The following is a 27735-nucleotide window of genomic DNA, read 5'->3' as shown; positions in this document are numbered from 1 at the left end:
TATAACCATATATATGCAGATTTATGTATAAAACCATATTTATATATTTTATATTATATATAGCCATATTTATACTATAAACATATGTATACAGATTTATCTATCTATATATAAAATCATACCCAATGAGCAACTTATAAGTTCTTAGATAAAAGTTTACAGCATAATCTTAGAATTTTTTTTCCCTTTGAGATCAGAGTGCAAAGAAATCAGAGATGAAGGTTTTGTTTTTGTTTCTTTCTTTTTTTTTTTTTTTAAAGAGTGGGGAAGTAGAACCTTAAGAATAGAGCAGAGCAAGTTTAGATGTATTTTGGAATTATTTGTCTATGGCAGTGAGAATTTGGAAATCAGGTGTGCCAATTTCTGGCCTTCGAGTGGGCCTAAGGTGTTGTAATAAAATTTGAGTCCATGAAAGAAGAGAGAAAGTGCTCTTAGCCTAGTTCAGGCTGGCTGCAGAAAACCAGGAGGAGGGAGGAGCACGTGGTCCACGTGGGCAGGCTGAGAACCAGAACCATGAACTCAAGAATTGGACTTTGGAATTGGACAGACAAATGATTTGTACATGCCTCTGGAGGGTCAGATCAGCCGCTTGATTAGAGCTGGGTCTCTGGTCCAAGTCCTAAGGAGGCAAGGGGGTTTGCTGATGTGATCATCCTTGTTAGTAGGACTTGAGCCATAGATCTTAGAGTCTGTAGCCATAGGCTACGGAGTTAGGAATGAGAGTGAAGTTCCCCCCCCCAAAAAAAAAAAACAAACCCAAAACAAACAAACAAAAACATGGATTTAAGGGAACAGACCAGTTGCTTATGTGTCGGCAGGAATTTTCAGGATCAGGGAGAATACTAAAGTCTAGAGTGCCCTCTTCTGGCCATTTAGACTACTTGGGCCAGGCCACAGAACAAAGGGAAATCAGGTGTTTTGGGTGCAGACTCTGGGACAGTCCCGATTTGGATACGTTTCATAGCAGGCACCCACTGGGTGTCTGGCGATTGGGGTTTAAACCCGGCAGTGTCCGTCCTTAGAACTTAGAATGCATCTAAGTGGTAGCCAGTGGGGGTGGGGTGGGGTAGCTTTGGATCGGATGTCTTTGCAAGGGTCTCCAGAACAAAGACTGTCTTTATTCTTGAATGGGATTGCCCTGGTGGAGCCATGGCTTGGCAGAGAATCCTGGGTTTCTCAGAGCTGGAGTACTTCTAGGCAATGGCTAGGAAAGGATTACTACCGAGTTCAAAGTTGAACAAGTAGGTGGAGAGAAGTGGTCTCACATGGCTGGGCAGGGTCAGGACTGGAAGAGTCCACATTTCCCGGGTTTGAGCACCAGAATAAAAGTTTTTGTCTGCCAACAAAAGTGGCCAAGTCAAGCTGAATTGAAAAGTAAAACAGGCAGGTTTATTTGAGAATGGCTTCTGGATGAGTTCATCAGCCTTAGGGGATGAGACTGGGGAAAGTGGCAGTGTAGACAGGGAGATGGGGTCGGGGGTGCTGAGAGAGAGAGAACATACATGCAGAGGTGGCAGGGAGAGATATCAGAGGAGGCTGGTGGGCCCTTTTATCCACCGCCCATACTGCCATACCTGGCAGTGGCTGGTGAGGACATGAGCAATTGCTAGGTGCCTGAGAGCAGGCAAGTGGAATTGCCTGTACATTAACGGAAATAGGGTTAGGCTTCCTGGGTTTGAAGTGCAACAGCCTTTGGGTCTGGGATTGCAAATTCCTCATATCCTGAGAACTAGAGATTTCTGGCTACAGACTCTAAGATCTAGGACTTACAGTTTTAGGTGTCCAGGTCAAAGCAAGCTGTGGTCCGTAAAGCCATGTTGCAGCCTGTGAACTTTGGGGTTTGGAACTTTCAGCTCTTTTGTTTGTTTTCTGTTTGCTTGTTTTTTTTTTTTTTTTTTTTTTTTTTGAGACAGGGTTTCTGTGTGTAGTGCTGGACGTCTTGGAACTAACTCTGTAGACCAGGCTGGCTTCCAATTCAGAGATCTGCCTGCCTCTGCCTCTCAAGTGCTGGGATGAAAGCCACCACACTGGCTGAACTTTCAGCTTTTAACCCTTGGAACTGGAAGCCTGGCGTTCTTTGTGTTCTTAGTGTTACCACTTCAGACTGATTTACTCTTTATAAAGTAGATTATTTTCTTTAAAATGTCATTGGGGCTAATGTTACAAGGCTGGAGTAGGGTAGGCAAAGTGCATAGAAGACATCTCCCAGACCAGCAATGTCAAGCTAAGGCATATCCTGCCTATACAGTTACAAAAAGGTCATAGCGTGCTTGAGCACAGATTGTAACTTTACCAAATACAGTCTTGTGTGTGCATAGAAGCCTTTTTCACCAGCCTCCAGCCTCATGTTGCACCAGTGATAGCCTTTCTATTGAATCACAGGGTGGTACATTTCCCATCCCAAGTTGGCGTGACTGCATACTGTGTAAGGTCTCCTAAAGCTCAGCAAGTTTTTTCTTGTTTGTTTGCTGGCTTGTTTTTTGAGACAGGGTTTCTCTGTGTAACTGAGCCCTGGCTGTCCTGAACTCACTTTGTTGACCAGGCTGGCCTCAAAACTAACAGAGATCTGCCTGTTCTTGCCTCCTGAGTGCTGGGATTAAAGGTATGCACCACCACGCCCACTGAGGTTTCCCTTTTCTGCAGGGAAAGTTTTAAATCGAGTGCAGGTTACCTGGCATGGTCATGACTGGAGCAAGTCATGATATGTAGCTGGTGTGGCGGCAGCAGCTTTGACACCATGGTTATTGCTGCTACAGTAGTTTTGTTGTTGTTGTTGTTTGTTTGTTTGTTTAAATCCTGACTGCACTTCCCCTCCCTCCTGTCCTTTCAGCTCCCCCCCATACCTTCTTTAGAGTAATTCAGGTTCATAAAAGTTCAGCTTTCACAACAGTCTTAGCAGTTAGCAAAAAAAGGAGGCTGCTTGGATGGCAATAGAGAAATGAAGGGTCTTATGGCTGACATTCTGAGGGCTTAACAGCTAACCATTTTACTCATCACCCTATCCCCAACCCCCAAGTGGTACTTACAACAAGACCCAGGATGCTAACATTCTGAACAGTGTTTAATAAAGCATTAACCCTAGCCACATGCCCTATTGAGGAATCTTCTCATTTGCCTCTGTATCTTTGGGAGTTCTAATTCAAACCATCATTCAGCTTTGCTAAAACTTGTTGCTTATTTAAGATTATGAATTGTTCCTCTTTCTTCCCCACCAGGAATTTACTTATTTTGAATAGACTTGGGTATAGTGTTGGACTTCTTAATTTGTTATGTTGTACTTAGAAGCTTCTTGAAAAAAATTTTTTTTAATGTCTTAGCTTGATAACCAGTATGCTTAACTAAGTATGGCATTTAAACAAGTGAACAAATGAAAGCTACAAATCTGTCAGTTTAGGCAGGTATTTATATTCCTGAACTAGGTTAAGATTGGCATGGTCCATGGGTGGATGTTGAAAGTGAGAATTTCAATTCCATAATGCATAATGGTTGAAATTTTCCATTTTTATTTCATTTGGTGATACATGTTCTCTAGAATTCATTTTTTTTTTAAACCTCTTAACTGTTATATTGGAATGAAATCTGCCTCTCAGTAATTTTGGTCTTTTATTCCTGTTGAATATTGAAATAGCGCTGGCTTTTGAAACGAGTATGCTTAGATTTTGTTTATTTCTTTTTATTTTTTTTGTGTATGTACGTGTAAGGGTCTATGTGTACTCAGAATTGTGTGTAGGCCTGAGCTTGCTGTTGGAAATCTTCTAGATTGCTCATCCACCTTATTTTCTGCTGTAGGGTCTCCCAACCAAACCAAGAGCTCACTGAATAGGCTTGTCAAGTACTCCATCAGCTTACTCAAGATTTACTGGTATAGACTCTGGGTATCGGAAATCAGGTCCACCTGACTGCAAGACAGTCACCTTACCACTGAGCAATCTCCCCAACCCTGACTTTTTGCCCCATCATTTAGTTGTCTTTAGAGAAGGTGCTTAGCTGCCTCCATAACTGATCTTTCACAATGGTATTGTTTGAACATTAGATGAAATAATGTTTTAATTAGGGCAACTTTAATTGTATAATAATTATAATTATGTTATGACTAAATTATAGTAAAATGTAACGAATGGAAGTAGTTGTATTGAAACTTGACATTAAGAATTAAATTGTATAGTTAACTCAAAGATGATGGTTTGTTTTTGAGACAGGGCCTTCTGTAGCTCAGGCTTGGGCGTTGAGCTTGAAATCTCTGTGCCTCAGCCTTCCAAATAATGGGATTATAGGTGTGTTCTACCATACTTAATTTATAATTGTCTCAATTACACTTAAGCTACAAAGACAAGTTACCCCCTCCTTTCTCATAATAAAATCCAAAATACAGTGACGGGGGGGTCATTCTGAGAAGTTTTTTTTGTCTAGGCTGTTTTATCACAGATCAGTCATCCATGCAGTCAAGAGATGTGGTCAACACAAGATGTATATATGGCTTCTGGCACATAACATGGGATGTGTTTCATTCATAGCAAGCTTTTAAAAAATAATACGTAGAACATTCTAAATAGTGATTGAAAAGCTTACCCAAGAAGTATACAAGTCAGTAACAGTTGCTGTCATTCTCAACTATTGTTACAGTACATAATTGTAATATATGTGTATTCTGTCATGACAGTCCCAACGTCTCCTCTCTTCTGTTTGCTTGTCACTGCTAAAACCCCCCAGATATATAATTTTTTTAAAAATGACGTTTGGTGGTTTTGGTTTACTTAAAAAATTAAAACTGTGATATTTTTATTTTATTTGTTATTAGTGTATTTGTGTGTATGATATGTACATGCGTGTAGGGATCAGAGGACAACTTTGTAGAGTCAATTTTCTCTACCTCGAGTTCTAGGTTTTAACTCAGGTTGCCAGGATTACATAGCAAGTACTGTACTCACTGAGGTATCTTGGTAGTCTAAAACTATATTGATGTGTACTGACTTCAAAGTTTATCTTACTGTTAAAAGCTGAAAGGAAAGAAGGGTATAGATCAAACACAAGATCTTGAATATGCTAAGTGTGCATTCTATCCTGAAGCTTCACTCTCATCTGCAATAAAGAAAATTTTTATAACTCAAATTTTTTCTTTCATTATTTGAGATTGAATCCAGGTCCTCCTGCATAGTAGGCCAGCATTCTACACCTAACCTATCTCTCCAGGCCAGAATTTTATAAAGTGCCAAACATTAATAAGTGATTACATGTATTCACATTTTCCATTGATTTTTTTTTTAACCAAAAAAGCCTTTCAAGGTATAGTTTATAATCTTATTTACATAAAAGCTAAAACATTTAATAAAATAAAATAATTGTTTTAATCCACAAAAGGTTAGATTGTATTTTGAAGTCTTAACTTTTTTTAGATTTTATTTATTTTCTCTGTTCTGTGTGCATGTGTATGTGTCTGGCTGTGCCCACATGTGGAGAGAAAGACAACTTTTCTTTGGTCATGTGGGTTCCGGGGATCAAGTTCAAGTCTTCAGGCTTGCTCCAAGCCCCTTTATGCACCAAGCCATTGTCCACCTTGATGGCCACTGAAGGAGCTTCACTAAGTCAGTTACTTGGAATTCATTATTCTAATGGAAACACTGTAATCAACATGAGCATAAAATCTGTGCCTGACCGCAGCTAAAGTAGAGTTCTCTCTTTTTGGCTATTTTAGAAGCAGCTTGAAGAGCCAAGATAACTTTTGGAGCTGTGAAATCCAAGCTGACGCCTTTGCTGGATAGTGTGTTTCCCTTCCAGGTGATTTAGTTATTTGTTGAAATATATTAACAGGAAAATTGTGAAGCATTTTTCACAGAATTCATGTGATCACTTAACAGAAGCATTTGAGTTTAATAGTATAATTGTGATTCATAAAATTGGTACTGGTAGGTTCTTATGTTAAATAAGAATTATCATGAGAATTACACTGGAAATTAGGGGCAAACTGTATCTATTTAAATAATTGAGTCAGAGCTAGGGTGGTGGTGCACACCTTTAATTCCGGCACTTAGGTACAGGTAGATGGGTCTCTGTGAGTTTGAAGCCTGATCTATAGGACTAGTTCCAGGACAGAAAGACAAATCTTGTTTTTAAGAACCAATAAATAAATTGAGTTAAAGAAGTTAAATAACCATTCAATTGTTTGTTTGGCTTTGGTTTTATGAAACAAACAGATCTTGAAATGTTTGAAGTCCAAGCTAGTTGGAATTTACTCTGTAATCAGGGTGTCCTTGAATTTGATTTTCTTTTTGCCTCAGCCTCCTAAATGCTAGGATTATAAGCATGTGCCATCATGCCTGGCCAATTATGAATTTTTGGTAATGTGTATTTTAACTTTTTTCTTGAAGATCAATGAGTTATAAGTGTGGTTATTTGTAAAGTTCTTACGCACCTTTATTTTCACCTAAAACTGAACATGTTACCTTCCACTTAGCTGACCAGGAATGTCTATATTTTGAATGAATTAGTCTGATTAATTAAGCTTTCTTTTTAGTTAGTTGATAAAATCAGAAAAATAATAAGCTAAAATACATTTAAAATTGTGTCTTACTACAGAAATAATTATATTTTTGAGTGTGACAGATTGTAACATTTAGCATTTGGGAAGAGATATTACTAAAACAGTGCATTATGGGGAAATTATTTCTTTTTATGAAAGGCTGCTATTTATATATAAACTCACAACAAACATATATCATATATACATATTTAAAATGTGTATGAATTTAAAATATGTTAACAGACAACATATGTATGTATAATGTGTTTATATATATATTTGTTGTATGTGTGTGTGTTTATTTGAGACAGTCTCTTACTGTGTAGTCTAGGTATCAAACCTGTGATTCTCTTGCCTCAGGCTCCCAAGTACCTGGATTACAGATATGTTTCACATTCTTGTCACAAATAATTATTTTTTTAAATTTACTAATTATATTTATTGAAATACTAAGTAATTGATATAATCACTATTTTATTTATGAAATTTGGAATTATTCAGAAATTATTTTAAATAAATTAAATGTATAACATATCCAACTTAAACAGATTTTTTTATAAAAGGATAAATTGAATGTACATACATTAATGGAATCTGCCCTAATGGTCGATATCTTTATTTTCCAGCAAGGCCAACTGAGATACATCTTGCTGCTTTTTGTGTCACATGGTAAGTTTAAGTATTTAAATTTGATCCAATAATTTCTTCTTTTATGTGATTGTTTTGGTGTGTGAGTGCAGGTACATGCATCTGTGTGTCTGGGCAGAGGTCAGAGAAAGACACTGGGCTTCCTGTTCTGTTACTCTGCTTTATATCCTTCATAACATTGTGTCTCACTGAGCCTGAAGCTGTTTTGGCTAAGAGTGCCTGGCTAGCAAGCTAGTGGGATATATTGTCTTTGTCCCCAGCACTGACATACAGGTACTTACTTCCAAGCCTGGCTTCTTGAGGTGTTGGGGATTCAGTCTTCTTGTTTGCTCAACAAATCTTACCCATTGTGTTATCTTCCTGATTACTCCATCAAAAATTTTCTTTTTTTAAACTTTTTTAAAATTTGTTTATTTTTATTTTTTTAAATTTGTTTATTTTTATTTGATGTGTATTGCATGTATATCTGTATGAAGGTGTCAGATTAGAAACAGTTGTGAGCTGCCATGTGGATGCTGGGAATTGAACCTAGGACCTTTTGAAGACCGGCCAGTGCTCTTAATTGCAGAGCCATTTCTCCAGCCCCATCAAGAATTTCTTAATTCTAAGTTTTATATCAATGTTTGCAATTAAAATGACTCATAAAATTGACTGATGTCATATGTCAATACTTAGGTGACAATTTGTAGAAAGTCAGATCTGCAACTTGATGGGTGACAGTTCCTTTCAACCAAAAGGTAAGCATTGCTTCAGTACCAGCTCATTTGCAGCTGGTATATAATTGTACCCTTTGATAAAGGAGGAGAGGTGGGGAACATCTTAAAACCTTGGAACTACTGAAGTAACAAATGAAAAATGAAGTATTTATCTCTTTTTAACAGAAATAGCTACTGTTACTGTTACATCGGTTTGGCATGCATTATCATATATTTCTATATTTGTACAAGCATTTATTTAAAAAATTACAAAAGAATTATAGCTTTTTAAAACAATCATTCATACATTAACAGTGGCAGAGCCTTATTGTGGGTGTGTGGGTGTGTGTGTGTGTGAGTGTGTGCTGTGTACTATATTACTTTACTAGGATTGTCATAAGAAATGTCACAGACTAGGTGGCTTAATTTGGTAGGAACTTATTTTTGTACAATTCTTGAAGCTAGAAAGTCAGGACCAAAGTAGTGCTAGGCTTAATGTCTTCTATGGGTGGTGAGACAAAAGCTCCGGGCCTCTTATAAATGGCCATTTAAATTGTGACTGATTATGGCCATATTATTAAGAACATGGGAGATGTCTGGAGAGATGGCTCAGAGGTTAAGAACATGGTAGAATATTGTCCTATTTTGAGTCAAAAGTAGAAATGACACTCTTTGGTATAATAGAAAATAATACTTAGAAATAATAAAAATGATAATTAATATATTTATTATATTATATAATATAATAAATAATATAATATTTGTATATTATATATTATAATAATAAATATAATATATACTATAATAAATGATAATAAATAATAATAAAAACCTAGAACCTCAGATTCTTTTGTGGCCTCACTATCTTCATGTCTGGACAAGGTCCCCTGATGCACATGACAATGGCTGTTATTTAAGCTGAGACTCTTAACACTGTTTTCCTTCCCCATCTCTCCTCCCTCGGTTCTTGCATTTTCTCTTTCTCCATTACAGCTTGGACCAATATATGCGATATAATTAATTTAAAGATTCAGACAGTCTGAAAAGGCTTTAATTGGCCTTGCCAAACTTTCATGAAGTTTTCTTTGTGTGTATGTATGTGTATATAGTGTTGCATCATCAACTTAACTAACAGTTAAAGGTTGGTGTTTTAGCTTTCTTTAAAAAGTAATTTGTTTTCCATCCATTGGTCTTTATTCTTAGCCCCTTGACCCCCTTTTATGACAATGGATATAATCCTCTTTGCAGAGATAATTATTCTAAACGTGTGACTGAAGCTCATTTTGTGGATTTCCTGGATTTTTTTTATCTGCTGTAAATAACCATTGTGTCTGAAGTCTACTAGTTTATAGCTTAGAGAGTAAGATCTCGGTTTCTTATTGTTGCTATCATGTACTCATCACAAACACCAATTTAGAAATTGTTACTAGGATTATTAAAGAAGATTCTTTATATGCTACATGTAGCAAATATTTTAATTAAAAGAAGTTGCTTTTTTTTTCAATTAGATAATTTAAAAATGGCAGAACTCTTTATGGAATGTGAAGAAGAAGAGCTAGAACCATGGCAGAAGAAAGTAAAAGAAGTTGAAGAAGATGATGATGATGAGCCCATCTTTGTTGCAGAGATAGCAAGTTCAAAGCCAGTTATTTCAAGTAAGTGTTTACTTTCAATGATGGCAGTTTGATAAGGTTAATTTTTAGTTGTTGTGAAAATGTTCTTATTCCACGATAAGAAGTTAGGAATGCGATACTGACTGGAGAGTCAGGGTTGACTCTGATTGGAGCTTTGAGAAGGGGTAGAAACCAGATACCAGCAGAGCCATAAGAGAAATGCACATAATTTGCTGGTGGCATTGGAGGTCTTCTGAGAGTAGGAATTATAATTGTAGTGGTGCTGAAAAACTGGGTTATCTGATTGATTCTTTTTCTTTTTTCTCTCTTAAACCTAGAATAGCTTAAAGAAAAAATTTAGAATGCTTAATTTTCAAAACTGACATATACTAAAAAATTTATGTTAGTCTCAGATGAAAATATCATATCCAGGCTCCAATTGTAGTGTTACCGACACAGGGCTACAAATGCATAGAGAGTATGATAGTAGGTTATACCTTCTGACCACAACTATCTTTCAGCAGCTCCTTCCATTTCGTTATCCAGAGGGTTTTTTCCTCCAGCCATTGTATTTTCACTGTCACAGCACGCTCACATTGCAGGCTTTTTAGTACAATAGACTTTGGGTTATTAGCTTTCAGTTGGAGTGCTTCAACTTCACATTGTCACAGTGTTAAGGTAAGAAAACTGATAAATGTTAAGCTGTCTACTCAAAAATGTCTAAGATGGAGCCAGATACAGTAGCACATAATGTTATGTACGATAAGTGCTAAGGAGACACTGGGGAGGTGGAGGCAGAGGCAGTTGGATCTCTGGGAATCCCAGCCCCACTGGGCTGTATGGTGAGACCAGTTCTCAGTGGGAAAAAATATACAAAGTGTTGAAATTTCAATGACAAAAAGATGCTTTCTCATTTTAATTGCATGTTTCTTTTAAGCCAGAAGAATTTACCAGAGAATGTTAATGTGTCTACCATATTAGTATTTGTTTACCTTAGTTAACTGTGGAAGAGTAGTATGAACTTTTCGGAAAGCCTTCTTGCTTTTCTTGCCTGTCGAATTGGAATGGCACTTGTATACAGTTTTATTATAGAAAGAATAATTTAAATAAGTGAAATGTCAGCATCATTTCCTGTAGTAGATCGGTAATTTTCCAGGGAATGTTAAGTGGAATTCTATTTGCATTGTAAAATGAGTTTAGTATGATAGTGTGCATATTGGTAATACCAGAATGGTCTGTTTTCTTACTTACTGTTTTCTATGTATTGATTATCTTGCACTTGAATGTTACTATTATTGTAAAATTATTATTCAAAATTTCCTATGAAAACAGGACAAGATCCAGGTTGAAGTTATAGTGATTAGTGGATGTCTGTTAACTGTACTCAACTTAACACTGTATGTTAGTTTTAAAATAATTTCATAAGAGATTGAACCCAGTTTTTTTTCCTGAATTGTGAAAGTGAAGAATTGAAATAATTGTGTTACTGTTTTATGTGGAGGCCATAAGGAGACATTTCAACATATGATATATGAATTAATGTTTTTTATAGATCACAACCACTAAAATAGTATAGCAATAGTTATTTAATAGCTTGAATATTAATTTTTGGGGGGGTTGAGACAGGGTTTCTCTGTAGCCTTGGCTGTCCTGGACTCTGGACTCACATTGTACACCAGGCTGGCCTCTAACTCCAATTATTATTATTATTATTATTATTATTATTATTATTATTATTATTTTGAGTGAAAATAATGTCAAGTTGTTTGAATTGCTTTTTCTAAAAAAAACAAAAAAACCCCAAAAAAGCCAATGTACTTGATTTATAAGCACTCATTAACATTACTGAAAAATGTTAACTATTTTAAAAAGATTTATTTAGTTTCAATTTAGGTGTATGTGTATTTGGCTGCGTGTGTGTGTGTGTGTGTGTGTGTGTGTGTGTGTGTGTGTGTGTGTGTATCCTTCCAGCGAATGCCTGAAGCCCATGGAGGCCAGAAGAGGATATTGTATCTCCTCAAACTGACATTAAAGGTGGTTGTGAGACACTCTGTGGGTCCTAGGAATTGAACTGTATCCTCTGCAAGGACACCAACTGCTTTTAACTACTAAGACATCTCTCTGGCTCTGAAAAATAACTGTTGTATACCTTTATGCAATTATTTAATGGGGTCTAGTTCTTTTCCACTATGAAGAAAAAATATTTTTTGTATACAAATTTTAGTGCATGTTTTAACTTTTTCCCAACAAATAAATTTAAGCAAATCTTCATTCTTTCAAATTTTAGTTTGATTACTAAGTAAGCTAGACGTTAACAACTTTACAAATTTGTATAGAATAAGAATTTCAGACCAATCCCTCAAAGTCATACCAGTCTTGACATCTGATATGATAGATCTGAATCCTCTTAATGTATAAGATAGTTAGGTGAGCTTTAGATTTCAATTTAGTCTATAACTTTTAGTAGTTTCCCTTTTGCAACAAAGGTAATGAAGACTAGTCCATGGAGATTCTCCTTTACACAACTTTTGGGCTTTTAGAACTATGAATAGAATATGGATGCTGGGTCAGGATTTAATTTTAAGTTACAGAAACCGAAATATATATACAGTTCTGTCGCCATGCCAAGGAAGGTATGGACTTAAACTCCATGCAACCATATTTAAATATGTTTTTGGAAGATTTTATGGGGACAAAAATATCTTTGTGTCTCCAGATATTTTGCTTGTATCCATTTGGGCTTATCAGTATACTTTTGGCTTTTGGACATTTAGTTACAATGAGAAAGATTGTGCTTATTCTATAAAACAGTTAATGCTGATAAACTATTTTCAAATTAATGATAACATTAATTTTCAGTTCACAATTTTTAATATCAGTATATTTTTCATTCATACAAATTTAAAGTATTTATGGTTTTTTTGTTTTGTTTTGCTTTGTTTTAGCTATTTTGAACAGAGTTAACTCCAGCACTCATTCACGAGGAATAAGGAATGGTGTACTTAATCGAGGTACATTACTATATTACTTTAATTGTAAACTACAATATTTTGAAAAAGTTGATTATATAGAAATGCATTTAATGTGTTGTGTAATTTTAAAATACAGGTTTTAGTACTTCATTCAAGCCTACAAGCCAGCGCTACCTGAATTCAACATCAAATTCTGCAGCTGCCTTGCCAGTAAATTTTCATCCTGAATCTAGATCTTCAGATAGCTCTGTTATTGTTCAGCCATTTTCGAAACAAGTAAGTGTTTGCAGAACTACATAGTCAGCTCAGGGAACATCAAGAATACCTAATTAAAATTCAAGATTATTGACAAGTAGTTAGCATATGGGTGTCAGAAAATGGTGACCATCTTTATGACAGATTAATTAGTACCCCACCCTTTAGTAATTTGGGGAATTTGCCTAAACTGAGTAGATATAGGTTTGAAAACTAAGACTGCCAAAACATGAATAAAAAGACTATAATAAATATCACATGATGGCAAACTAGGCCAGGTATTTTTAGTTTGGAATGTATTGAGAAGCCTTGATAGTGTTTTATTCTGAGAACTGTACCTTCATACTTTAGTTAAAAATCCTTAATAAAAAGTAATAGATAATGGTAATAGGCATAAATATTTGTGCTAAGCGCTATACATAAACTCAGTTAATTCTTAAATATACTTAGGATGCAGGCATTTTATAGTTGAATAAATCTTTATTCAACTATCTTCAGGTTAACCATTCATGATGCACTCCCAATGAAATGCTCCTCAGTGGCATTTTGCAATGAATTAAACATAAACTTCCATTAATGTTATTTTGTTAATCATACCCTTGAATATGTGCCTTTTTAAATGTTCTATGTGGTGAATAGGTAGTGTACATAAAGCACTTTTGTGTCTGAAATATATTGATGATTGTCTTTGGGAAAAGCATTATTAGCATGATACCAAACTGAAATACCTGCTGCATTTTAATTGAACGCTTACTTATGCTTGAAGTAATGGCTGACAATCTGTAGTATATTATTTCTTTTTATCGTTACTGCTGTTATGTGACTTTAAACAACATAAAGTATCCTAAAGTTTTACAGTTTCTGTTAATCGGAAGCAGATCATAGCTTAACTGGATCCTCTGCTTTAGGGTCTACTAGGGCTACCATTCAAGATGTGGTCCTCAAAGCAGCCTCATCTAATGCACTACTGGGGAAGTATCTTCCAAGTCCAGATGGGTGTAGGTAGCATTTAGTTCCCTGAGGGGTCAGACTGAGGCTCGGGCTCAGTGTCCTTTTGGCCTTTGGCTCATTCCTTGCCAGGTGGGTCTTCCAAAAAGGCCTGCTTGCTTCCTGAAAGTGAGAAGGTTTGGTTTTTGGTTTTTGGTTCCTTGTCAAGACAGAGTTTCTCTGGGTAGCTCTGGCTGTCCTGGAGCTTGCTCTGTAGCCAGGCTGGCCGTGAACTCAGATCCGTCTGCCTCTGCCTCGCAAGTGCTGGGATTAAAGGTGTGCTCCACTGTGCCTGGCTAATGGAGAGGTTCTTTTTTGTTTGGTTGGTTTTGGTTTTGGAGACAGGGTTTCTCTGTGTGGTCTCGGTTTGTATATCAGGCTAGCCTTGAACACACAGAGATCTGCCTGCCTTTGCCTCCCAAGTGCTAGAATTAAAGGTGTGTGTGCCACCTTTAATTGGAGTTGATTTTCTTAGTCTTAAGAAACAATAATGTTCATAAAATGATGTTATATACCTTGCCATCTTTACCATATTATGTTGCTAAGAATCAAGTCAGCTGTCATAGCCTCATTAAAAGGAAAGGAACCATACAGGTTATGAATATCAGAAGATGGTATCATGGAATTCCCTTTAGAATGCAGTTATTCAATCCTCAAGTTTGGTACAAAATTGTACAAAGCATATCTGTCACTCCATCACTTTATGGAAAACAGCTGATAGTAGTGTTCTTTCTTACCAATGATAAAATTTGAGCTATCAAGCCAGGCGTGGTGGTGCATGCCTGTAATCTCAACACTCAGGGAGGCAGAGGTAGGTGTCTCTGAGTTCGAGGCCAGCCTGCTCTACAAAGCAAGTCCAGGACAGCCAAGGCTACATAGAGAAACCCTGTCTCAGGAAAACCAAAACCAACAACAACATGTATAGTTAATGAGCATGAATTTTATGTTAATATTTAAACCTGGATTATGGTTTCAACACCATTAGTAACAAATAATGCTCTGTTGTGAATCTTCCTCAACCACACCTAACCCTAGCTTACTACCAATCTATAGAATGGGATAGAATATTAGGTCTTTATTAATACCACTGTAACAACTAATTGATATACATTCACTGAGCAAGAATTTTCAAATAGAGAATTTTAATGACTTATAAAAGTTCAGAATATCTAAATAATGAACTACCTAAAAACTGTTTGTTAAATGCAATAATAAAGATACTATAATGGATTTAGGATGACCTCCATTATAAAGATGACCTTGAAAGTTGAATGACTTAATGCGCAGAGGTGACTTGTCCAAAGTCATCTTTATTTGAAAATTCTTTTTTAGCTGGTTATTTGTTGACTACTGGGTTGCTTTGTTTGTATGGATACTTAATAAGTTGCTTTTGGGGGATGTGTTTAACAAAATTAACTTTATTTTAATTTTCTTACAGTTTTGTTTCTTTGACAGTGCAAGTGAATATTTTAAAATACAAATCATTTGGAGAAAGTGTTTACGTCAATGAAGGTTATTATTGGTTACTGTTAGGTCATGGAATTATTGATTTTTTTTCTTTTCACTACATTTTAAGGTTCAGATGCCCATGTCTGTCTCAAATTCTAGGTATTCCTATGAATTTATAACAATCCAATGTCAGATTAGTTAGTAACAAAATGAAATTCTTAGGTTATACTTTAATTTATTAGCACAGAACATTTGTATGAAGAACATTTTTTAGGGGAGGTTAGCACAGAGAGTTCATTGATGAAGTTCGTGTACATACCATAAGGCTTACGAGTCAGCACTTCTACTTTTTCACTACACACTCTATGAGGAACATGTCCTACCTTTCTAAAACTTGATAGTAATGGTTATATGATGCTGTGTGTTTAACTCTCTCTCCATTGTTGAGAATAAAGGTTTTAACTCTTGGGTGTAATAAATAATTCTCCATTAAGCTTTCTTTACCATAAATTCTTGAAAGTAGAATAAAGGACCTTTTAGAGACTTGATGCAAAGTCATACCAAAATATCACCAGTAGTGAATATTACCTTTCTTTTAACTTTATTAAAACTAATATTAGTAGTAATAGAAAAGATAGTAGAGCATTCCCATATTTTTCTCATCTAGCTTTTCTCATGTTAACATCCTACGTGTTATAACTAGTAATTTATGTTAACCAAACTTTAGATTCATCATTAGAATTTGAGCATTTTTCTACTGATGTTCTTAGATCTTTTTTGTGGTTGCGCTTTACAGTTATTCTTAACTTCTTAATAGTTTTGAGGATACACTTTTTCGTTCTTCATGACTGGCAGTTAATGAGTGTGAGTAAATTATCTTCTAGTCGGTATCATTTTTAAACTATGCCAGTTTATTTGTTAAATATTTTTATTTGTATCTTTCTGTACAGTAAATTGAGAAAAAGGAGTAGATCAGGCATTTGTCATTAACATTTTGTTTCTGAATCTGTGTGTATATATATACATGTATACATACATGTGTTTAAAAATAGCTCCTTTTTGAGACAGGGTTGCCCAGGCAGACCTTGAGTTTGCTATGTAGCCAAGGAGGGCTTTGAATTCCATATCGTCTTGTTTTTCCCTCCTGAGTGCTGAGATCACAGGTGTACACCACTGTGCCTGGCTTTTTTTTTTTTTTTTTTTTTTTTTGGTGGGGTGGGGATTGTTTTGATTTTTTTTTTTCCTTAACTAAAAAACCCATGGATTATGAATTTTAACAGATGGAAGGTCCAAAAATTACTCAGAGCTTACTTTGCACAGCGGTTGTTTCTTATAAGTAATACTGGATTTTATTTGTGTGTGTATGTGCGCATATACATTAGTATACTTATTATATACTATTGTTCTTTACTGTTAAAGCCTATATCTCCAATTGTGTGGACTATTTCATAATTATACTAAATATGCACACAGTTACATAGAAACTTACATTGCTCTATTCTTGATCCCATTATAGTCCATCTCATACTTTTTACCATGCTCTTGAGATCTTCTTGTTAGCTTAGCAAAAAATTCCTTTGAGGTCCAGGTCTCCTGGAGCAGGCCCATTGGCTGAGATATTTTATTAACAGCTTCTATTCTAACCCCTGTCTGATTGGCACTGTTACTTCACCTTATATACCAAGTGCTTTGGTTTTAGCCTTAAGATATTTGCATTCCTTAGCTTAGCATAGGTTTCTGTGGGACAATTAAAAAAAGTAGAGAGTCCACATAGTTTTGACTACATAGTTATAAAGTTCTCTAAAACAGATGGTTTGAAAATTAATTTTATGTAAAATAATTCACCCTCAGCAGTGATACTTGGGAGTAGGATTTACATTCATGCCATTATGTTTTTATTTGTGTAGTTTTTTATTGAGCTCCATTATTCTTTGATGATAGTACCACAGTTTTAGAACTACTAAGCATATATATTGGTCTTACAGATACAAAATAAGTTTGCATTTCTTTTACTTAGGGGACTGAAAAGATAGCTCAGCTGGAAGAGCACTGACTGCTCTTCCAGAGGTCCTGAGTTCAATTCCCAGCAATCACCTGGTGGCTACAACCATCTATAATGAGATCTGGTGCTCTCCTCTGGCCTGCAGGCACATATGCAGATAGAGCACACATCCACACAAAATAAATAAATAAATCCTTTTTTAAAAATTGACTTGGAATTTGCTGTTCAAATTAGTTGATCAATTTCATCTGGGTAGACAGGAGCAAACAAGCTCTAGTAGCATATTTGCAATTTTGATAGATGATAATTTTGTTCAACTCTTACTTTCGTGTTTTAAACTTGTCATTTGAATCATCAAAGGTTTTTGCCTTTATGGTATAGGTGTACTGTTAAATCGTTCTTATACATGTATGTAAAATAATAGTAATAACTGTTCAATCAATGTAATATTCTTCCTTCAAATGTAACAGGGTTATGTAACAAACTCACCACGAGTTCTATCTAATAACTCTTCAGAGTTACTGTTTGACCTGACCCAGGATACAGGATTATCACATTGCCAAGGGGGGCCAACACTTTCGATTACAGGTTGGTTTCATTACTTTTTTTTTTCCTTAAAATAGTTAAAAGAAACTTGATGGATAATCATATGGAATTACTTTCTGTTTTGAAATCCATATCTTTGTGTGAAAGTATTTATATATTGTAACGTGGACTGCTGTAAATGGTTTTTGACGTGTCTTTTTTGAGAATGTTTTATGTAAAATCTTTGGTAAACCACATTGTACTCTTTTTTTTCACCCTATGGATCCAACTTTTAAAATGCTTTATAACCATCAGTGAATTAGAGAAGGCTTCAGATACTATAGACTTTGTTAAGAAAAATTAGTTTTGTGGCCACTAGAATAAAAAAAAGTATGTGTTATAGTTGAATTCTTAGCTAGGTTAGTGTTTTTCTAGTTCAATAAGTGGTTTCAGTATATTGTTAAGTATGAGTTTATGGTGCTATAAAGTGGTCACAATAAAGAAATAGTTGTTATACCAGTGACATCAGGCTCAGGCACTTGCTTTCAAGTATAATGATCCAAGTTCCATCTTTGAGACCCACATAGTGGAACAAGAGAAACCACTCCTATCAAGCTGTCCTCTGACCTCCACCTGTGTGTTGCGGCATGATACCTACCAAACCCTCCCTTTCCCTGCCTTCCTCTCATAAATAAAAGGTAACTTAAAGAAGTAGTTCTTGAATGTGGTGATGTACACCTATCTCAGCATTTGAGAGGCTGTGACAGGAGGATTATTGTCAGTTTGAGGTTAGCCCGGAGTATGTACTGATTTCTAGGCCATCTTGTGTTTTATAGTGGGACTGTGGCTCAGAAACAGACAAACAAATATTAGTGACTTAGACATAGTAAAAAATGATCTTTAGAGGGGTAATGAAATTTACGTATTGAAGACTTAAAGTTCTTTTAGTTCACATAAGTATTCTTCATTAATTTAAAATATATTAGCTTACTGTGGAGGATTTTTGTCTTAGTGAAAATTCCTTGTAATCAAGGCAAGTTAATTCTTGAACACTGGCAATTTGTATGTATTCAAGTATTCAAGATGTACCAGATACTTTGGAATGTTTACACTGTTTACTAAATAGATTAATGAGGAATCTTCCAGACTCTCTTGCTTTTTTTTCATAATAGGGCTTATTATGAAAATACCTTATTTGATAAACACATCTCTGAATGTCACTTAGGTACATAGTTTACTAAAATGTTTACCAATATCTTGTTAATAAAATAGGTACAAGTGAAAAGAAATGGAGAAAAATATTTGTATTAAATCTGGCATTAGGAAGCTCATAGACTTTACTCATAGGAAATCTGCAGTCTTAAAACCTGGGAAGAAAGAACCATAAAGACTCCTATTCTTCCTCCCAGTCTTCCAGCCTCTGCTGTAGTGAGTGACTTCAGTAAGCAGGATAACTAGGAAGCTGTAGGTTTGAGCCTCTGGTCTTGAGAATGTTTAGCTTTATCAGATCAACTGACCTCTTCATACTTTGGATTTTTTTTATATTATTAAGAGATGGCGCTATGTAATTCATTCAGTTCTTCACACCTGGAGCAAGGCCTGAGAATATAATTTTGACTCTTGCTCTAGTTCACACAGAGCTTTTTTTGATGCCCAAATTAGATAAGTGAAGTGTGAAAAAACAAGTATCAGTGTTACTCAGTACTGTTCATTTAGTAACATGATTGACAGACTCCTGTCTGTGGAGATTAAGGGGTTTTGAATTTGACCTTGAAATCAGGACTTGTACTGGCAGAGCCTGCAAAATGAACGAGACTAGGGCTAGAGAATAGCCTAGCCTAACAAAACAGATAAAGGGACAGAACTTAAAGCACATGCAGGGCTGGCTGAGATGGCTCATTCAGTTACAGCATTTGCTTCGCAGTCTGACAATCCGAGCTTTATTCCTGGAGCCTACATCAGGAGAGAACAGATTCCCAAGTTGTTCTCTTGAGTTTCACTCAGATACCATGGCTTGTACATGCCTCTACTCATATGCACACAGATAAATAAATAAATGTACAAAAGACTGGAATGAGTAGTTTTTATTTAATGTTGAGATTTCTCTTGTTAAATTCCTACATCAAAGAAGTCTATTTAATTGGCTGCTTAATTCAAAATGTTGTCACTCTTTTGTTTTCCAAGTAACATAAACATCTTTTGATACCATTTTGCTACCAGAGATCTTTTTCATGTACCATCAGTGTCTGTCTCTGATCAAGTGTTTTGAAGAGGAAATATTATTACTTTGTCTTAAAAGATGAAATAGTGAATTAGTATAATCTTATTTTTTGGCAAAAAATAATGATAGGGAAATCTATTGGAATAATTTTTGCCCTTTAAAGCAAATTAAGCTACAAGATGTTTTGTAAGTAATGAAAATTGTTACTTATTATTTTTTTCTATGTACTAAATATTTTAAGGTGCTTTGAATACATTGCTTGACCTTAAAGTAACTGTAAAATGAGATATCCTAGCTTACTTTACAAAAGCAGAAACTGAAGCTCAAAGAAATTAAATAAGAATACATAGAGATGACAGTCTGGATTTGAACTTAGGTTATTTTACTTAAATGCTTGGAATATCTCTAACAATGTTTCTACATTTAGTGTGCAGATGGGACTATTTAATGTGTAGTTTGGGAATCCTTTTTTCAAAATACATTGATATTTTTAAAAAAGACTTTTCCATATAGTCAACTGTCTCTATTTTTCTTCCTGATACGCTAAGGTTTAATCCTTTAGCTCTATGGTGATTGATATGATAAGGTTTAATCCTTTAGCTTCATGGTGATTTTTCAAATGGAAAATTATTTTTTTAAAAAAAACATTTATCTATCTTTATTTATTATGTATGCAATGTTCTACATGCCAGAAGAGGGCACCAGATCTCATTATAGATGGTTGTGAACCACCATGTAGGTGCTGGGAATTGAACTCAGGATCTCTGGAAGAGCAAACAGTACTCTTAACTACTGAGCCATTTCTCCAGCTGGAAAATTGTTTTTAAGAATGAAATCTCAGGCTGGGCTGGTGGCATAAGCCTTTAATCCCAGCACTCAGGAGGCAGAAGTAGGCAGATCTCTGTGAATTCAAGGTCAGGCTGCTTTACAAAGTGAGTTCCAACCAAGGCTACATGGAGAAGCCCTGTTTGGAAAACAAAAAACAGAACTGAACCCCCCCTCCCCAAAATACCTCTGTGTAAACAAAAATTCATGGAAAAATTTTTAATATATTCTCTAAAATGGGATATAACTCCGTCTCTTATCTGTCCTTTCATTTGAGTGTAGAAAATATTATTCAGTCATAGAATTTTCTGCTTGGTACATTGAAATAAATGTGCAGTATCACAATCCGTGAAGAAATTACTTCATTAGGTGGGAAAAAAAGACTAATATTGGCATTTTAGGTAGGTAAGACATTTTAGCTAAGTGAGGTGGTGCACACCTTTAATCCCAGCACTAGGGAGGCAGAGGCAGGCAGATCTCTGAGTTCACAGCCAGCCTGGTCTATATGGAGTGAGTTCGAAGGATTTCCAGGGCTACACAGAGAAACTCTGTCTTGAAGGGGGAAAAAAATGAAAAATTTTAAGGGTTTATAAATGCTTGGAATGAATGCTTGTGCATGTGTGTGTATTTGTTGTGCAAACTTGAATGTCTTTAAGAATCTGAAGATAACTGGCTTTTAGGAATGTCAGAATATCTTTTCTCTGACCCATTATTTTTTTCATAAGAATGTTCTTGCATAGAAAGGTAATTTTACAAATTGATTGAACAAATGCAGTCCTAAATAAGTTTATGCTATTTCCTTCCAGTCTTTAAATTTGTGACATTTAATTTGTTTGCTTTTTTTGAGACAGGGTAGTACTGTGGAACTCTGCCTGGCTGGTGTGGAACTAGTTAGGTAGATTAGGCTGGCCTTAAGTTCACAGAGCCTGTCTCTGCCTCCCAAATACTGGCATTAAAGTTTTGTGCCACCATGCCTACCAAAGCCATTTCATTTTTATCATTTGTATAGCATAGCTCAATTATATCTTATATTTTAGCTCCCACATATTTAAAATTAACTAGTTATGAGTAGGATTTTATAAAATTATAAAATCTTTTCCTTACTGTTTAAATCATTTTAGGTCTGAATGAAAGTTCATTTTCATCAAAACGTCCTTCTAGTTCTGACATAAGCAGTGTTAACCCAAAAAAGCCTAAACCCAGTGAAAACATTTCTGGAACAGATGCCTCTTCTGTAGTTTCTTCAGAAAAGTCTCCAATGATGTCTCTCCAGGTGGTGCCATCACAAGGTAAAAAAAGAAAGAAGTAATTTTTTTTCTGTCATGTGAAAAAATTTACTGTAAAGATAAGGTTTGCAAATTCTTACAAATTAATAAACTAATAATGTTTACTTAAGTAAAAAAAAAATGGTGAATTTGGGGCCTAGAGAGATGGTTTATTGGTTAAGGCCACTTAAAACTTTTGCAGAGAATCTGGGTTTGATTCCCAGTACCCACATGGAGTGGGGTACAACCACCAGCCAAGTCCAGCTCCTGGTATTGTACATTCTCAGGCACACATGGGCACCAACACAGATGTGACACTCCATACATGTGTGTGCACTCAGTAATAATTAAGACTAATTTGTAAAAACAAAACACCCTGGAAAGTGATTCACTTTGTTTCATAATTGATCTGAATTTATTTTAGGTGCAAATTGCTCATCAAATCAATCTAAAAATGGAACAACTTTTCCAAGAGCATGTCCCAAGTGTAATATTCACTTCAATCTTTTGGATCCTCTGAAAAATCACATGACGGTAAATCTTTTTCAAAATGTAATCTTAAAAGTCTGAAAATCCCCCAAAATATTAGTCACTGGTTTATAGTAAATGACGGTTTGTCCTAATACATTAAGAATGAAATATTTTCATATTGTATATATCCATAAAGCTTAGGTAAAAAATTTATATTCAAAAGGACTCTGTGATAGTGAAATTCATTAGTTCATATATTTACAATGTATATTTATTGTATTCTGTTTTTAAACACAATAATTTATTGATTAAATCACTCATATTTATAAAATATTTTTATATAAACTTAGTCTTTTTATAACTTAAAAATTTTATAGTTTATATACATGCTAATATGTACATTCCACATTAGATAATGAAAGTAACTTATAAATATTAATTGCCAGTATTAGATGATATTAACTTCAAATGCTCATCTTTTTCACATGAAATAATTTGATAAAGTCAGTATAGTTTATGTGATTACTACAAATTAATATAAAGTTTTTATTGGGGTAGCAAGTTTTTGGCTTACATTTTAAGAAAATTTCAAAGAATTTATGAAATACGAAATTTAGATAACACTCTTCAAATATTAGCTTTTATTGTGCTTTGCTGTCTCCTTGTTCCTACTATCAATGGCAGGAAAGCAGGGGAAGGTAAGAAAAATGGCAGTGTAGAGTACAAAAGGAAAGGAATGAAAGAAAAGAATTCAGTAGCAATGAGGTAATGTAGGAAGAGTTCTTGCTGTTTCAGAAACTGACAATTTTATTTATTTATTTATTTTGGCTTTTCAAGATAGAGTTCCTTCTTGTAGCCTTGGCTGTCCTAGAACTCACTTTGTAGACCAGGCTGGCCTCCCTCAACTCACAGAGATCCACCTGCCTCTGCCTCCCAAGTGCTGGGATTAGTAAAGGCATATTCCACCACTGCCTGGCTACATTCTGTTTATTAAATAATAGGTGGTGGTAGCATGAGTCTTTTTTTTGTTTATATTTTTATTTATTACAGTTTATTCACTTTGTATCCCAGCTGTAGACCCCACACTCATCCTCTCCCAATCCTGCCCTCCCTCTCTCTTCTCCTCCCATGTCTCTCCCCCAGTCCACTGATAGGGGAGGTCCTCCTCCCCTTCCTTCTGATCCTAGCCTATCAGCTCTCATCAGGACTGGCTGCATTGTCTTCCTCTGTGGCCTGGTAAGGCTGCTACACCCTCAGTGGGAGGTGATCGAACAGCAGGCCACTGAGTTCATGTCAGAGACAGCCCCTGTTCCCCTTACTAGGGAACCCTCTTGGACACTGAGCTACTATGGGCTACATCTGTGCAGGGGTTTTAGGTTATCTCCATGGTTGGTTGGAGTATCAGTCTCAGAAAAGACCCTTGTGCCCAGATTTTTTGGTTTTGTTGCTCTCCTTGTGGAGGTCCTGTCCCCTCCATTTCTTATACCACACAGGACTGCTTGCACAGGGTTGGCACTGTCCCACATCAGTCATTAATCAAAAATGTGTCACAAATTCACCTGCACTCCAATGTGATTGAGACATTTCTCAATTGAAGTTTTCTTTAGATGACTCTAGTTTGTGTCAAGTTTACAAAAAACTAATTAGGACATTTGTATGCTTCGAGAAATTAGTGACCTTTATCCTAAAATTATTTATGATTATTTTATTAAAAATTATTAATAAAAGTAATCATTTAATATTAAAATTGCATTTTTTAAAAATGACATAACTCATAATGTATGTATTTTGTTCTTGTATATATTCTTTAGTTCATAATGGATATATACACAGTCATCATATCTGGAAAGGGGAAGTTTAAAATCATGGGACAGTCATTCAGTCACAAAACGACAAACACAGCATGAGCTAAAAAATGTTATTTCCAAAGGTGAAGTAGCTTATTTGAGGCTGATAAGGTTAAGGAAGAAGGGGATGGAGAGGCTGATAAGGAAGTACTGTGTTAGAGTTAGGTAGGAGGTAGGTTCTTACACTCAAGGACACAACACTGTAGGATGAATGTAGGCCAAAAGAAGCATTGTGTATCAAAAGGAGGAAAGGCTTTTCGAATGTACTAATAAATGATCAAAGTCAAGGTAATGAATGTAATGATTGCTGTTATTTGACTATTACCCAATGTAAACATGAGTCAAAACATCATGTTAAGCTTTATAAAAATGCCAATTCTAGCCTCTACCACCCAAAAAAAGTGGCTCAAGAGATAGGTAAGTGGTTAAAACACTTAGCCTCTACCACCCAAAAAAAGTGGCTCAATAGATAGGTAAGTGGTTAAAACACTTGCATCTCTAGTAGAAGACCTGGATTTGGTTCCTACCACCTACATGTCGGGGAGAGCCTGACACTCTAATCTGAACTCTAGGGGAACTACACACATGTGGTTCTACTGTTCTCCTTCCTTCCTGAGGACCAGTGGCAGGAATAAGGGAGCAGAAGCAATGAACTGGGGGGCGGGGGAGAGGGGGTTCCGTGTCTTGTGAACACAAATGGAAGTGACTCTCTGAGATCAGCTGCAAGGAGACAGATCAGTTTAATTCGGGTTAAGCAGAGTTATATAGAACTTTGGGAGGGGAATTTCCAGGGTGGGTGAATGTCATTGGGGTACTGAGGCGCCTCATTAGCATAGGGAACTATTTCAGGAGTTGCGGGTGCTTGTTAAGATAGGTTCCGTGGGGGAGAAGGGGTGGAAGGGAGTTGGACCTGTAATATTTTCTGAGGACTGCATGACATTCCTCGGGTAGAGGGTGTGGGGTTTAAGACTCTCCAGATCATTAGAGAAGAAGGAGCCCTGCTGACAAAGGGTGTCATTCTTTCCTCACCGAGCCCAGTGGTGGTAGACTGCGACCGGAGCAGCAGGGTTTCCCGACACGGTGCACAGACATAAATGGAGGCAGCACACACACAAAATACAAATACATCTTTTAATAGAAATTTAAATTACGGAAACTTTGAACTTTCTAGCTTGACAAGAATGACATAGAGATGGTGTCTGACAGCTTATCAAACTACAGACTGTAGCACTGAAGGTATTGAGTATTTACAGAATGGCTAGCTCACAAAAATGAGGAGTAAGTGACAGAGTACAGAACAGGGCTTAGAGCCAAAATGGTTTTATGACCAAACAAAGTTCTAAAGTTGATTTTGGATCCCATGTAGTTTGCCCTCCACACCTTACTATCTTTATATAAAACCTAAATCTAAACTTAATCCTCATTTCTCAAGTAGTTCTTCTTGCCTTTTGAATGTCTTAGGATACTTTGATTTTGCTCAAAATCAATCTCCTTTCACTGTCTCCTTTCACTGTCATTTGTTTTTTATCTGTTCTTTCCTGTTCTTTTCTTTACTAAAGAGGTATTATGAACAAGGATTTTGTGCTAATTTTAAAACTCTGATCCTGCCTTTTTTGTGGGGGAATATATATATAGCAAGTAGTCTGTCATCTGTTATGTAGGTTATAATTTATGAGCTCGTAAGTGTAATCATTAACTTTTATAAATTGTAAAGTAGTCATTCCTTGAGAACTTAAACTTTCCATCACACTCTTACATAGGTCATTTTATAGGTTCAGAAAAGAATCACATAAGAAGTGTAACATGGAGTGGCTTTTCCTGAAAGTCAGGTCTAACATTTACGGTGTTACATCATCCCATTACTAATTAGAAGAGTCTGCATTAAAGAATTTTATAAATTCCAATTTTTCCTGTGATTCTCTTCTCCCTTAGAATTTTAAAGAAGGGTAGTGCTTTGTCAAAATAATGCCATTGATACACACTCAGTATTTTAATTTCATTTCACAAATAATTTCACTCTTCCAGTCTCCCTCCCAACACCTGTCTTTCTTAATGGAATCCGGGGCCTTTTGCTTGCTGGGCAAGTGCTCTATCACTGACTGGAGCCACAGCACTTGAGTGATTTTCTACAGGGTAGGGAGTTTACTCTATACAATGCTGCTTTTCCTTAAAATTCAAAGTCTTAGAAAAAGCTTGATTTTTCTTTCTAATTTTGAGTTCATATATGTTGCATGTACCTCAGAAAAAAAACTAGACATAAGACTGGGTTTTTAATCCCAATACTCAGAGGCAGAAGCAGGCAAATCTCTGTGAGTTCAAGGCCAGACTGGACCACTTAGCAAATTGCAGGCAGAAAGGATAGGAGAAAGGAAAGGAAAGGAAAGGGAAGGGAAGGGAAGGGAGGGGAAGAGGGAAGGAAAGGGAAGGGGAAGGGGAAGGAAAGGAAGGAAAGAAAATACAAAAACATAAATAACAATGCCTTTTCTTACCTCTCATTTTAATTTTTTGTTGTTGTGGTTCCATTTTATCCAAGGAAAGAAGATCATCTAATATTTAATAGGATACTTATTCTTTTGTTTTTGTTTTCTCTTTTTCCTCTAAGACAAGGTTTCACTATGTGAGAATGGCTGACCTGGAAATCACTGTGTAGACCAGGCTGTCCTTAAAATCAGGGCCCACCTGCCTCTGCATCCTGAGTGTTGGGGTTAAAGGTGTGAGCCACCGTGCCCAGCTAATACGCTTACTTTAATTTGGCTTATGGATGCAATTTCAACTTATTAATATGTTATTTCCTCTCATGAGTCAGTTTTATTCAATATTTTTCCTACTTCTTAGATATATTTTGAATGTTTCTTTTTTTTTTTTTTACTTTTATGGGTTTAGAAATTGGAAAGTGGGCTTGGAATATAATCCTGGCAATCAGTTTCTTACAGAAGTACTTGAATTTCCAGAACCCACATTTAAAAACGTCCCTGTGGTGGTTCAGCGTTGTAGTTTTTGGTGTTACGTGCTTTTAGTTCCAAGATAGGTTGCCAGTGCTTGAGGAATGACACCAAGGTTGTCACCTGGCCTCCATCTATAAGTGCATGTCCATCTGTATATACATGTGCTCACACCCATATATATACACCTGCATTTACATGAACATGCATATTGCCTGTGTGGACACAGAAAGTGTAAAAGATGAAAGTTGACAATTAAATGAAGTGGAAATGTTAGCTTGCAGAAAATGATGCAGATCTATCTTCTATTACAAGCCAGCTCCTCACATTATATGAATGTTTCATGAATGATCTAAAGACACGTGTGACAGAGAGGAGGTGGATGTTGTAAATCATAGCATGGAATAATTGTGTTCCATTTTATATGTTGATTAGCACACTTAGCATTTATGTTACAAAAGAATTCTCTGTGTTTCTTGTTAAAACAAACAAATGAACAAC

General features: G+C 35.8%; 1 protein-coding gene across 4 annotated transcripts in view; it reads left to right on the top strand.

Moving 5' to 3' along the window:
* Znf280d (zinc finger protein 280D) overlaps positions 1-27735 on the top strand; it is an 85211-nt gene that overhangs the window by 7856 nt on the left and 49620 nt on the right. For 3 of the 4 annotated variants that reach the window (XM_060384794.1, XM_060384796.1, XM_060384797.1), the window contains exons 2-10: positions 5693-5775; positions 7144-7186; positions 7841-7902; positions 9369-9515; positions 12419-12484; positions 12582-12721; positions 17609-17726; positions 21831-21998; positions 22399-22508. In XM_060384794.1, coding sequence (XP_060240777.1) covers positions 7875-7902; positions 9369-9515; positions 12419-12484; positions 12582-12721; positions 17609-17726; positions 21831-21998; positions 22399-22508 — 777 coding nt within the window. In that variant the 5' untranslated portion in view covers positions 5693-5775; positions 7144-7186; positions 7841-7874. The remainder of the gene's footprint in view (positions 1-5692; positions 5776-7143; positions 7187-7840; positions 7903-9368; positions 9516-12418; positions 12485-12581; positions 12722-17608; positions 17727-21830; positions 21999-22398; positions 22509-27735) is intronic. The other variant, XM_060384795.1, reaches the window with a different exon arrangement.

The sequence above is a fragment of the Meriones unguiculatus genome, chromosome 6 (genome assembly GCF_030254825.1).
Source record: "Meriones unguiculatus strain TT.TT164.6M chromosome 6, Bangor_MerUng_6.1, whole genome shotgun sequence".
Taxonomy (NCBI): domain Eukaryota; kingdom Metazoa; phylum Chordata; class Mammalia; order Rodentia; family Muridae; genus Meriones; species Meriones unguiculatus.
This window is presented reverse-complemented; position numbering and strand designations above follow the sequence as displayed.